General features: G+C 43.5%; 1 protein-coding gene across 2 annotated transcripts; it reads left to right on the forward strand.

The window, feature by feature from the left end:
* Positions 1-275: 275 nt before the first annotated feature.
* On the forward strand, positions 276-12,631 carry LOC124003710 (GATA-binding factor 2-like). 2 transcript variants are annotated; one of them, XM_046312247.1, is made up of 6 exons: positions 276-500; positions 916-1,433; positions 2,171-2,761; positions 6,146-6,303; positions 9,638-9,763; positions 11,046-12,631. In XM_046312247.1, the coding sequence occupies exons 2-6, from the start codon at positions 1,202-1,204 to the stop codon at positions 11,331-11,333; spliced, it is 1,395 nt and encodes a 464-aa protein (XP_046168203.1). In that variant the 5' UTR covers positions 276-500; positions 916-1,201; the 3' UTR covers positions 11,334-12,631. The 2 variants fall into 2 exon arrangements, with proteins under 2 accessions (XP_046168203.1, XP_046168204.1); XM_046312248.1 differs by having other exon boundaries at positions 6,158-6,303.
* Positions 12,632-13,215: the final 584 nt, after the last annotated feature.

The following is a 13,215-nucleotide window of genomic DNA, read 5'->3' on the forward strand; positions in this document are numbered from 1 at the left end:
GACATTTCTCCCCTGGTTGAGAAAGCATTGGTGTGGGTGGTGGCCCCGGGCTGCTTAACTAATAAGGTGACGCTGTTGATTAATACGTTCTGGGATGAGACAAGCATACAGGGGCCAGGGCTGTCCGCTCGCTGGTGCTTGGGATGGAGAGGCGAATGGCATGGTGATTCTGCAGAGGCAGTTGTCAGAATTGGCAAAGGCAGAATCCAATTGGCTGTCGCGGGATCAACGCTGATGTCAAGACCCCGCCCCTGCGCACATGACATGGAATTCACTGGCGCCAGTGCTGACAGTTCCTACAGCTGCATGTCGCTAAAGGCCTATCCGTCTCCATCGGAGTTTACGCAGCAAATAACCCTACGCCAAAACCAAGGAAAAATAGACCAAACATATGCCGTAGAAATTGAGTCAATACAAGAAAGGAAAATATACTTGCTAACTGGAGGAGAATTCTACCAAAGGGGCTTGAAATCGGAATAACCAAGCCTGAGACAGACAAGGTATTTGCATAAAATGTATATTATTTTCTTCTCCAAAATTGTGTGAAGAAAACAAATGACTTCTTCCGCTCTGTAAGAATTTTAACAGTTTGTTCTGAGTGTACTGACGATTGTTAGTTTACTAGCCTGTATGGAGAGTACGCATGAGTTCAAAAGTACTTATCTGTGCGCGTTACGGTGAGGATGGCTCGATGATTTCAGGTTCCTCGGAATGGGACTGGGTGGGGACGAGTATTTCGAGGTGTTTATCTTATGTTGCACCTTCACATACATCACTTACAAATCGTACATAAAAAAAGAAGCAGCCTCCCCGAATGATTCTCTTCGGACAGGACAGGCATACAAAGAAATAAAACACGTAACACCTTGTAAATGCCTCTGAAATGTGAACATCCTATTTTCGGTTGTATTACAGGTGTCCAGTGTCAAACACTACCCGATGCCTGTTGAAGAAGGAGAGGCAAGAGGATCTCATCGGACTACTAGTGAAGACCGATTTATAGGAGATTGACGAGCGAAAATTCTCTACACATTTATGTTCTGTTTTCCACAATAGGAGGACATTTTTATCAGGAGAGGGAGGCTATTTTTTTAAAGACAAAGCGGAGAGAGTAAGGTTCAGGAACACGTTGTCCTCTCTCTAGAGAGGCCCCTCTTCTCTTTTCACCCTGTTTGCCCAACACGGAGAGATCCACACAGACATGGATATAGCGGCTGATCCACCTCGGTGGATGCACCACCACGCCGTGCTGAACGGCCAACACCCGGATTCTCACCACCCCGGCCTTTCGCATAACTACATGGAGCCCACCGCGCAGCTTCTGCCCCCGGACGAGGTGGATGTTTTCTTCAACCATCTTGACTCGCAGGGAAACCCGTACTACCACAACTCCGCTCATGCACGGGCCAGAGTGTCCTATAGTCAGGCTCACGGTAAGACCTCACATTCACTTTCCTAAACAACTTAATTATCAGGATAAAGTTGGAATTATCGTGGGCATAGGCTATTCATGTATATTCTCAAAGCAATAAACAATGCGCACAGACTTATTTACCCATTAATGTGGGTGGGTTTAAATGCATCGGTTTGATAGCATGCTATAAAGTTTCATTTGCATGGGAGAACAAAAATGTAAGGCAGTGGACGAGACCATTAAAAGTTGTGGACACGAGAGCAATTCAGCCGATGACATAAATAAGGAAATTATAGTAAAATAAATGTAATTTACCCTTCTTGACTGAAGAACTAGTCAGATAAACAAGGAGTGAGAAACTATGTAATAATACATAGCTGAAAGGGTGTCATGTATTAGTGCTTGGGTCAAGCGAAAGAGGTTCCAGTGCACTTACCAGACCCCATGCATGTCTTTGCTAAATCTTTATCACTGACTATAAAATATCAAGATGACTCAAAACGAGAAAATATATTTCTGCGGTTATAGTTTCTGCGGTTATAGTTTCTGCGGTTTTGTCTGAATACCTGCCAACTGCGTTTTTTGTGCCCCTCGCGAATCGAATAATTCCTTTAAGTACGCTGCGTCAACAGGTTAAGGACTTCGGTGCCCCAACTTTCTGTAATCCTATAGCATCACATCATCAATGAGAGTTGTAACATTATTAGCTGGTTTGTGTATTCCATCTATGAACATATTATTCTACTATTCTTACAGCTCGCTTCGCTGGGGGTCAGGTCTGCCGGCCACATCTCCTGCATAGCCCGGGGATTTCATGGCTAGAGCCCGGCAAAGCAGCCCTCTCAGCGGCCCACCATCACAACGCATGGGCGGTCAGCCACTTCAGCAAGACCGGGCTACACGCCTCAGGCTCCGGGGCTCATGGTGGCCTATACCCCTGCAGCAGCAACGCCAGCACGGCCTCGGCATCCTCGTTAACACCCGCGTCCCATTCGAGTCCACATCTCTACAGTTTTCCCCCTACCCCGCCGAAAGATGTGTCCCCAGACCTCGGGGCCGCCTCACCCTCATCCTCTACCCCGAGAATGGACGAGAAAGATTCTATCAAGTATCAAATGTCAATTTCTGAAGGCATGAAAATGGAGGGTTCCAGTCCTCTCCGGAGCAGCCTGGCCTCAATGAGCGCACAGACCCCATCCACCCACCACCCCATACCGACCTACCCCACATACTCTCTCCCGGCAGCGCATGACTACGGGGGCAGTCTCTTCCACCCCGGCAGCCTGCTCGGAGGATCATCCTCCAGCTTCACCCCGAAATGTAAAAGCAAAACTCGGTCGTGCTCAGGTGAGTCTAATCTTATCTCGAAAATGTTTTACAAATGTTTCTGTTACAGAGTAAAATGATGATGAAATAATAATTTTATATTATTATTATTATGACAGAACACACTGAAATTATGTTATTGGATATAGGCTTTATAGGCTATATTTAAGCTATCTTAGTGTTATAACAGTTTTGTTTTATCTAAATCCATAATTGAGTTAAAAAACAAATAGCCTATATTAAAACCAGAATACTATGACCGTGTATTGAATTACTGCCATGCACTCAACAAACTAAACACCGTTTAAACTAAAAACAAAAACGAGTTCATTTTTAGACCAAACAATATAAGATACCTTGTAGATAATAAATATAGCCTAAATAAAAATACAAATATGTAATAGCTAGCCTAGAATTGTTATGTATATTTAGATGAATGTAAATATTACGGCCTGTGTTTAAATGCATGCGTAAATATTCCCCAATGTAGGCTATAGGCTATTCTATAAGACGGGTAAAAAAAAAGTTGAATGAAACGTCCATGGCATTTTCAAAACTCCCAGTTTAATGCAATTTGATTTACCCGTTACCAATCTTTCCATTAAATAGGACAAAATGGGATGACAATATGCAATATCATCATAATTAGCCTTGACGTGGAAGTCGGAGTAGTGTGCATGGAATAATTGGGCTGAGGTTACATCGTGCATGTATGTTGTCATAACTCCTTTCATAGCTCTTTTCACACACACACACCGGTTTCTTTCGTCGCAACAACACAGTCCGCCTCGAAACAACCAGTAGGAAGGTGTAGGCCCCTACACACACATGCACCTAAAGCAGTGATATCCACATAATAGTAAATCCTGTATGTGAATGACTTTGCTTCGCCTATGGATCAAGAATGTTATCTCAAAATCTATTTCCATTCCCAAGAGGACACACACATTTATTATAGTTAACTATAATAAATAGACGAATTATATACATAAAAGGTTAACAATAACTGTTTATTTGTTATGGTGTGGGGGTGGACAGATACAACAGTAAGAGGTGGTGTGAGGTTATGCTATGCTGTGACTTTTTCTGGCCTAATTTATGCAGCCACGTTTTTAAACAGCGGGCATACCGTTTCCTCTTTATTATGTAAACTGGTCATATCCATTCTGCATTTTGTTTTGTACAAATCGGTAATATCAACATAGGCCTAATGTAATTATAATGTAGGCTTAGACTAATGATAATAAGAAACCATGCGTATTGTAAGCTGTGAAGAAATCAAACGATCCCAGTGTCCCAGGCCTGAGTAATATATATTTGTCCAGGCTACTTTATTTGGTTAAAAAAGACAGGCAATGCGTACTGCCTCGCTTCACGCACACACCCAAGCCCTGAAGTTCGTCTGAGCGCGGGCCCGCTTCGGCTGACACGTTTATTATCCTCTTTTGTAAACCGCGACTCAATTACGCTCGAGCTGGCACGCCCTTGAGAACGGTGAACTGGATACAGCCCCGGAGGTGTGAAAAGAAGATCCACTCGAGCATTTGGGCCAAAAGAACACAGTATTTACAATCAGCCGTTTCTTTGTTACATAATACAGCATTGTCGAGGCTGACATTTGATGACTGTAGGCAGAGCTGATTGCCTTCAAGCAGCCCCCTATCTTATAACCGGCTCCCTTTTACTGAGCACCAGTATTAATTTGTTATAGAAAGAAAGCACCAACAAAAAAATCAATTCACCATATTTCACAACTAAGGATTAGACGTCTCAACATAAACCCCAAGAGTAGTCCTAAAAATAAAACCCCATCTGTCAGTTATGGTCATTGTAAGACAGAGGCGCAACTTCCATCATATGAACACCCAGATAGGTGTTTGGAAGTGGAACCTCCTCACTGATATATTTATGTCTTAGGGGCTCTCCCTGACATGAAGGAATAGACAGTCCTGTTACTAGGAGTTTTTCTTTGAGGGGATGTCCAGTATTGGTGGCTTGCAGGACCACAGAACTCTATAGCATCACACTATTCTGGTGGAGTCCCTGCTCATGCATACCTTAGAGGCACTTCCTGTTTGACTAACCCTAATCCAGGCCCCCTTCCTCTCTCTCTCCATCTCAGTCTCCCTCTTTTTTCTCTCCCTCCTTCTCTGGCTCTCCATACTCAGCATTATGTGGAGCCACCAACAGAGGCAAAGACCCACATGTATGTTAGTATTACCTCTACTAGTCTAGACTGACAATCTGATCCACATTGTAGGCAGCAGAAATATTTCAAAATTACTACCTTAGTTTGCACTGTGATCAGGTCACTTTAATGAATGGTCATCATTCCTAAGAATTCCGATTTAAAGTGAGTTATAGCAGGCTGTTTAGCCAATATAACGATGAGCTGATGAGGCTGAGAGAAGAACAAGGAGATGTTGGTTATCAGACCATCTTTGCCACATGTACACACACGCACAGACTCACACCCACTAAAGCGGGGATCATCAACGACATTCAGCCGTGGGCCAATTTATTTCTTTAGCGGATGGTTGGGGGGCCGGGAACATAATTGCAAATCATTTGTAGACTTCAAATTGACCGCAATAAGCTCAAACAGATATAATGTTTGCCTAAAACAATCATTTCAAACCTTGCTTACATTTGTGTACGATCAACTGTCTGTCTATTATGCGAGGGAATACTTGGGAACAGATGTCTTTCATTAAAATCACTTGGAGCTGATTTCCTTGTGTTTTTACAGTCTTTTGTGTCAAACATTTATTTATTTCAACATTTATTTAATACTTTGGGGGCCAAATAAAAAGGCCCACGGGCCACCAGTTGGGGAACCCAGTACTAAAGGTTAATTTTCACCATACTGTATATATGGGGAGGAAAATCATTGTAATCACAGCAAAATGTAGAGAAACGTGAGAGACAGCCCACATTTCATTGTGGGTGTATGGGTGCCCCTGTCTGAAGCATGCCTGGGTCCCAGCTGACCCAAAACTGACCCAAAACTGACAGGGAGGAACTTAACCAGGTCAAACGGAATAAAGCCTGGCAGCAGCATTTTCATGTTGTTATTCCAAGAGTCTGCAGAGGGTTAAACACACACTCTTTCACACAAACTTAATACCAATAATACGCAGCCTTTTCATATAAACAGGAATTCAAGAACAGAACTAGAGCTTAGAAATTAAAAACAAAATTTTTATTCTTAAAACTTTTCCCATGCTTCTGTGCACCTAACCTAAAAATATGCAGTCCTTGCATACTTTTTCAGGCTAATTAACATAACATTTAAAAAATTGTACTTGCCACTGCTACAGGTTACATAATTGTTATGTATGATAAATGTGTCATTAGATTTAACAGGTTAATTTTATAAATGTCCCTGTGGTCTCCCTCCACCTGCATGCTGCTCAGAGGGGCGTGAGTGTGTCAACTGTGGAGCCACATCTACCCCCCTGTGGCGACGGGATGGTACGGGCCACTACTTGTGCAACGCCTGTGGACTCTACCATAAGATGAACGGTCAGAACCGACCCCTTATCAAGCCCAAACGCAGACTGGTGAGTACACACACACACACACACACACACACACACACACACACACACACACACACACACACACACACACACACACACACACACACACACACACACACACACACACACACACACACACACACACACACACACACACACACACACACACACACACACACACGGAGGGTTGGAGATGGGAGGGGGGAAAAAAAGAACAAGGTAGGGGGAGAAGGAAGAGGAGGGGCATAATTCCAGGAAAGTTATATTTTCCCAATCAGTTTCCGGGAATTGTGTTTCCCACTCACCCTTGTGCTCCTTTACACAGGCTGTTAGCGGAGTGCTGGCTATCTGTGCTGTTTCTGCTATCATTATTGCTGCTACTTCTGATACTGCTACTGATACCAGGGCCGGCATAGGCCTCTATCATCCCTCACTATATAGCTCACTGTGACTGTCTGCTGTGGAGGCTGTATGAGTGACTGGTGCACTGCACGCTTTGTGTAATTAAGTCACTTTATAGGTAACAGAAGAACGGAAAAATAATGTGTTTCTTTTCTCTGCGAGTGAATCTAGGTGACTGGTGTGCAACATACTTGTAAATGGATATATCTGCCTTTTGCTTAGCCAAATACTGGACTGGGCCTTCTTGCTGCTTGGCTGATATCACATTGTGTACTTCTCATCATGAACTCATTTCAACATCAATGTTGTGTTTTCCTCAGAGGGCAGCAGCCAGGTCAGATCCAGACTAATATAGACCAGTTACACAGCAGTTCAATGCACTATGTAAATGTTGTCATTACTGAAAATTGTCCTTCCAGACTTAATGTGCTGGTGACTCCATTGATTGCAAAAAATAAAATAAAAAATTTGTTAGCATTAAATGTTCAAATGTATTATTTTCATATAAAAGTACCTATTTATAGCCCTGAGCTAACCAGACTTTAAAACCATTGGTCTCAACAACAACAAACACGCAATTAAGATAACAGCAATGGAAGGAATTTATATGACCCAATGAGATATAGATTTGCATCAAATATGAAAAACAAAGAAATAGGATTCTCCACGGCCTGTTGACAGATATATGAGGACCTAAAGAATCATATCAATTCCCTCCAAAATCTCTCGATTCAAGATATGATCTGAATATTTTCTGAAACATTTTGAATAGCCCACAATAGGCTACCGTTCGCGGGCGTAAACCTATTTGCATATGGACTAATACATCAATAGCATAATTATAATAATAATAATATTATTAATAATTATATTCATAATAATTATACAGGTAGAAATAATGTAAAACATAATTTAATAATAACCATTAAAAAATGTGTTTCGTTGAGCTAATTTCACTACTCGAAGTTGATTTTTTTAAGAGTATTTTTCTTTCCACGCTCCTCTTGAATAAATAAATAGGGGGTTTGCAGAAATAGAGACATTGCTTTAAAGCAAACTTCAATAAAGTTACATTAAACCAACGTGGAATAGACCTTAAATTTATGTCGGTGACCAGTGGGTAGGCTTATTTTCTGCAACTTCATATTTGGAATTTGAATAGCGGCCTAATTAGCGTACGCCTGTTCAAATGATTTACGAATCGGTTCCCAAATGTCTCAGGGTGAATAATAAGATTATTCATCTATTAATCAAAGGTTACGTATAACAGTATTGAACGCATTTAATGCTTGAGACATAAGTCGATCATTTAGGCCTACGTATTTCACGTTGACTGCGTTTGTTTAAGGACCATCCTAGAGATGATATAATCCTGTGCGCATCTTGATAAGAGAATGTTCGAGATATGGCTGAGGCAAATACAGACATACTATTGACATTCCGCCGACAGCATGAAGACTGCACTGGTCTGAATCATCCAATGCAGGCTATACAAAAAGCATCACCGACGCTGTAGGCCTATTTAGAGAGTCTAGAGACCCGTTTTGAGATTTTTCCGAAACATTTGATTGTGCGGTTTTACATTGAAACCGGAAACGCCATGCAGGCCTAGGCTATGCATTTTGGGGTCAACGCATATCCCTGGACCACAATCAATATAGCTTCAACCTGCAATAAAAACGTATTAAAGTTTCATCATTTTCCCGTTGGTCCTAATGTCTGAAAAATCCAGTCGTTGTTTTTCTCCCTGAGTCAGTAGCCGGTGCGTTTGTAGCCTACTTTTCAGCTCGCGTGTTTTCAGTACTCGCGCAGGGTCCTTCCAGTCGTTTCCTATCCGGATATCTGCCGGTACCGATAAGGAAGCGAGGCCAGCACATGTTTCCGTTCGTCGCGCGCTAGTACACTTACTTTTTTTCATAGCAGTGGTCAAGCAGGCCAGTCCTCAATATATAGAATATAGCAAAGCGATAAGTACAACATTTAAGGACACTTTAGGTGCACAGAAAAAAAGCAATGGAGAACTAGATGCGTGCAGGCCGCGCAGGGGAGGTGAAATAAATGGGTTTATGCCCTGTTACCTGTGGGACAAATGCTAGGGCTCCAGCCTCGACTTGTAGACTTCTTTACTACGAAGTTTGTTTATATTGGGCAATTTTGACGCAATTTCTACTTGAATCAATAGAGAGGTATTTTGCATTAATCCATATTTTATGATTGTCCTTAAGTGTGTAGGCCCATGCACTATTCTGACTGAGGGTTCAGATTACCATATTTTGCTGAAGGGGTATATGTAAGTTTTATGCGTGTAACTGTCTCATATTAAGTGTGAAGAATCCATCTGTAATGACAGGGGATCGCACATGCTGCCCTATGGCCCCCCTCGCTACCTAATCTCTATTCAATAGCAATGCTTTGCATCTGAGAGGAAGAGCTTTGATAGTCAGTGTTCATCAGTGTACTACTGTGTCTGTAAAATTTAAAACATTTCACATGCTGGGAGAAAACTAGCCAATAAAGACAACCCATTACTTTCTTATATGATCTATTCAGCATGACTTTTATAGTAACCCCTGATTTATTAGGTTAATAGAGACCAATTCATACACTAACAATACAACTGTTTGGTGTATGTGATCAATATTCTGTCAGGGAATGTAAAGACTGGATACCTTTTCACTGCATAATTCCGTCATTATTAAATCACATTGCAATAAACTATCAAACTATCACGCAATATGAATACATTTCTGATATCATATGCAAATCTATAACTATAAGGAACAACTTCCATCTAAAACAGCATGAAATATGATGTTTTCTCGGCTCCTAGCAGCTGATATACAAATACTATACACACCGCCCGACACTAACGTCATTCCCAACCTATGCTTTCATGTGTTGTGTGTCCGTGCTGTTGTGGTCGAATAAAGGCCTTCTTCATGTTCCTCTCCAGTCTGCGGCCAGACGCGCCGGCACCTGTTGTGCTAACTGCCAGACCACCACCACCACACTGTGGAGGCGCAACGGCAATGGAGACCCTGTGTGCAACGCCTGCGGCCTTTACTACAAGCTGCACAACGTAAGTCTTTCATTGCTGACAGCCTGACCAGCCCTTACCCACACGCAGCCTGACCAGCCCTTACCCACACGCAGCCTGACCAGCCCTTACCCACACGCAGCCTGACCAGCCCTTACCCACACGCAGCCTGACCAGCCCTTACCCACACGCAGCCTGACCAGCCCTTACCCACACGCAGCCTGACCAGCCCTTACCCACACGCAGCCTGACCAGCCCTTATCCACACGCAGCCTGACCAGCCCTTACCCACACGCAGCCTGACCAGCCCTTACCCACACGCAGCCTGACCAGCCCTTACCCACACGCAGCCTGACCAGCCCTTACCCACACGCAGCCTGACCAGCCCTTACCCACACGCAGCCTGACCAGCCCTTACCCACACGCAGCCTGACCAGCCCTTACCCACACGCAGCCTGACCAGCCCTTACCCACACGCAGCCTGACCAGCCCTTACCCACACGCTGACCAGCCTGACCAGCAACCCCTTACCCACACGCAGCCTGACCAGCCCTTACCCACACGCAGCCTGACCAGCCCTTACCCACACGCAGCCTGACCAGCCCTTACCCACACGCAGCCTGACCAGCCCTTACCCACACGCAGACCAGCCCTTACCCACACGCAGCCTGACCAGCCCTTACCCACACGCAGCCTGACCAGCCCTTACCCACACGCAGCCTGACCAGCCCTTACCCACACGCAGCCTGACCAGCCCTTACCCACACGCAGCCTGACCAGCCCTTACCCACACGCAGCCTGACCAGCCCTTACCCACACGCAGCCAGCCAGGTCAGGAAGACGAAAAGGTTGCACTGATTGGAATAGGATAAGGAAGAGGGATAGGGAGAAAGGGATGGAGGGAAGGAGGGAGAGATGGATGCAGAGCTTGGCCCCACAGACACACTGGGCCCTGTTGGTGTTTTCTTTCTTTGTGCTTTATTGTTTCCATGGTAGGCGTCATCCCCTTGAGACTCACAATGGTGGGACTGTTATTCAGACAGACCAACTGCGTCTGTTCAAATGAGGCATAACTGTTGAAGGTTAAGTCTTGGTGCATTGCCATGTATTACATTGAATATGGCCTTGGTTTTAGGGAGTAAGCTGCGTACTGTTTCTGCATTTTATTTGTATTGTTACATTTCTTTAGAGAAAAAGACAAATAACTGTATCTAGATATGGTTATTCCTGTACGTAGTCCATTCAATTCAAACACATTAAGTTGATTATAAAAACCCTCCCAACCCGGTCACTCATCTCTCCCTCCATCTCCTTCTCCCTACAGGTGAACCGACCTCTGACCATGAAGAAGGAAGGGATCCAGACACGCAACCGCAAGATGTCCAACAAGTCCAAGAAGGGCAGGCGGGTCAACGACGGTTACGAGGAGCTCTCTAAGTGCATGCACGAGAAGTCCTCTCCTTTCAGTGCTTCCTCCCTGGCTGGACACATGACCCACATGGGCCACCTGCCCCCTTTTAGCCACGCTGGTCACATGCTGCCCACCCCCACACCCATACACCCCTCCTTTGGCCACCCCCACCACTCCAACATGGTTACCGCCATGGGCTGAGCTGGGGAGGATGGGGAGGCACAGGGGATGTGAAGATTGTTCCGTTTTCTAATGGGGGTTGAGGGTCGTATAGGCCTCTTGCTTGAGGACAATGTGTATAATGTTAAAGACATGCATTTGGTTTGTCTATGTTGATTGTCTTGCTGTATAGAGAGAATGTAAAGGGTACGTGGGGTATAGGGGAACCAGGCAGCATCCACTGATGGGTGGGGTGGGGTGGGGTCGGGGCGGGGCTATTTTACTCTCTATTAGGTACCTTCTTAGACCAGAGATAGACTACACCTCACCTCCATCCATCCCCATGCATATACCGTCCCCTCCCACCTCGCCCCCGTCCTGCTGCAGTGGTATGTGCCGGGCAAGTCTGAAGTAACTGTGAATATTGTAAATGTGTGAGATACGAGGGTGGTGAAGACAACTTTGGGGCGAAGACAGAGCAATTCCCTTCACACCATTTAACAAATATATGCTGGATTTCTGCTCATGGACTTCTACTATTTTTAATGGACATTACAACAAAAAAAGAAACAATTAAAAGAAAAAAATAAGTTTATAAAGCTTAATTTGAAACTGTATATTATTAATGGTATTATTATTATTGTTGTTATTATTGTTATCCAGATAATTTATTTTCACTGCCTTTTGCCTTTTTCTTTCACCTGAAACATTATGGATATTGTTATCAACATTTCTATCATTATAAATCTATTTTTAGCTGACGCGCTTTCTCTGAGCTGTTAAACATTTCCTCCTAATGAAAATAAAGGAATCAAGTTTAATTCTGCCAACTGCTCCCTTTTCACATGAACCCCTAGTGAAGGAGAGGACTGTGTGTTTAAAGCCTTCAGCAAGGAGACAGAGAGAGATACACAGAGTAGAGAAATAGATTGAATAAAACAGATACCCAGTATTTGCCATTTCTGCTGCCACACTGGATACTTCATACAGAAAATCTGATGCTATTGTTGGAATAATAAGCTGATTTACACATTAACACGAGCAACATATCTGTTCTATCAATCCTATTTCTATGTTTGGAATAGTCTTTTTTGAACTTTGTCCTGTTCTACATTACCTAGGCCTCTCCTGTTCCATCAGTGTTGCCATGGTGATGAGCAGTAGCCTGTACCTCTTGGTTTCTCTGTGATGTGTGTCTCTGTGCCACAGCACAGTTTTGATTTGCTGCCTCTCTACTTAGCAGATAGAAAACCACACACCTGCTCTTTATTACCTGTCCAAAACAATTATAACCTGACAATCTGGATGCCATTACGTACTGATGATAATAAAGAAAACTTGTAAACATGAATGAGTTCAACTAAACTTTTCGTTCATTGTTTACGTTACATTGTTTATTCATTCACTCATTCAAACGCTCTCTCCCTCACACACACACACACACACACACACACACACACACACACACACACACACACACACACACACACACACACACACACACACACACACACACACACACACACACACACACACACACACACACACACACACACACACACACACACACACACACACACACACACACACCGAATAGCAGGTTTCCCCAACTAGGTTATTTTATTGTTGGACATAAAATACTAAAAAACACCAGCAAATCACCTCTCAGTGATCTTTTCCACAGTATTGCCATGCATAATATAGAGATATGTGATCGTATACAAATGTAAGCACATTTTGAAATTATTATGTTTTTGTCAAATATTACATCTGTTTGGGCTTCTTGTGGTTGATTTGCAGTTTACAAATTATTTGTAATTATGTTCCGGCCTCCTGACCATCCGCTCAAGAAATAGTTCCGTGGCTGAATCTAGTTGATGATCACTGCCATATAGCATAAAATGTGAATGGGAATGTTTGGGTA

The sequence above is a fragment of the Oncorhynchus gorbuscha genome, linkage group LG18 (assembly GCF_021184085.1).
Source record: "Oncorhynchus gorbuscha isolate QuinsamMale2020 ecotype Even-year linkage group LG18, OgorEven_v1.0, whole genome shotgun sequence".
NCBI classification, from domain to species: Eukaryota; Metazoa; Chordata; class Actinopteri; order Salmoniformes; family Salmonidae; genus Oncorhynchus; species Oncorhynchus gorbuscha.

Excerpts from the sequence above, each read along its gene's own strand:
- LOC124003710 (XM_046312247.1), top strand. The coding sequence starts at position 1,202 with ATGGATATAGCGGCTGATCCACCTCGGTGGATGCACCACCACGCCGTG. Across the intron at positions 1,434-2,170 it reads GTCCTATAGTCAGGCTCACG|CTCGCTTCGCTGGGGGTCAG; the intron begins GTAAGACCTCAC and ends CTATTCTTACAG. Across the intron at positions 2,762-6,145 it reads CAAAACTCGGTCGTGCTCAG|CATGCTGCTCAGAGGGGCGT; the intron begins GTGAGTCTAATC and ends TCCCTCCACCTG.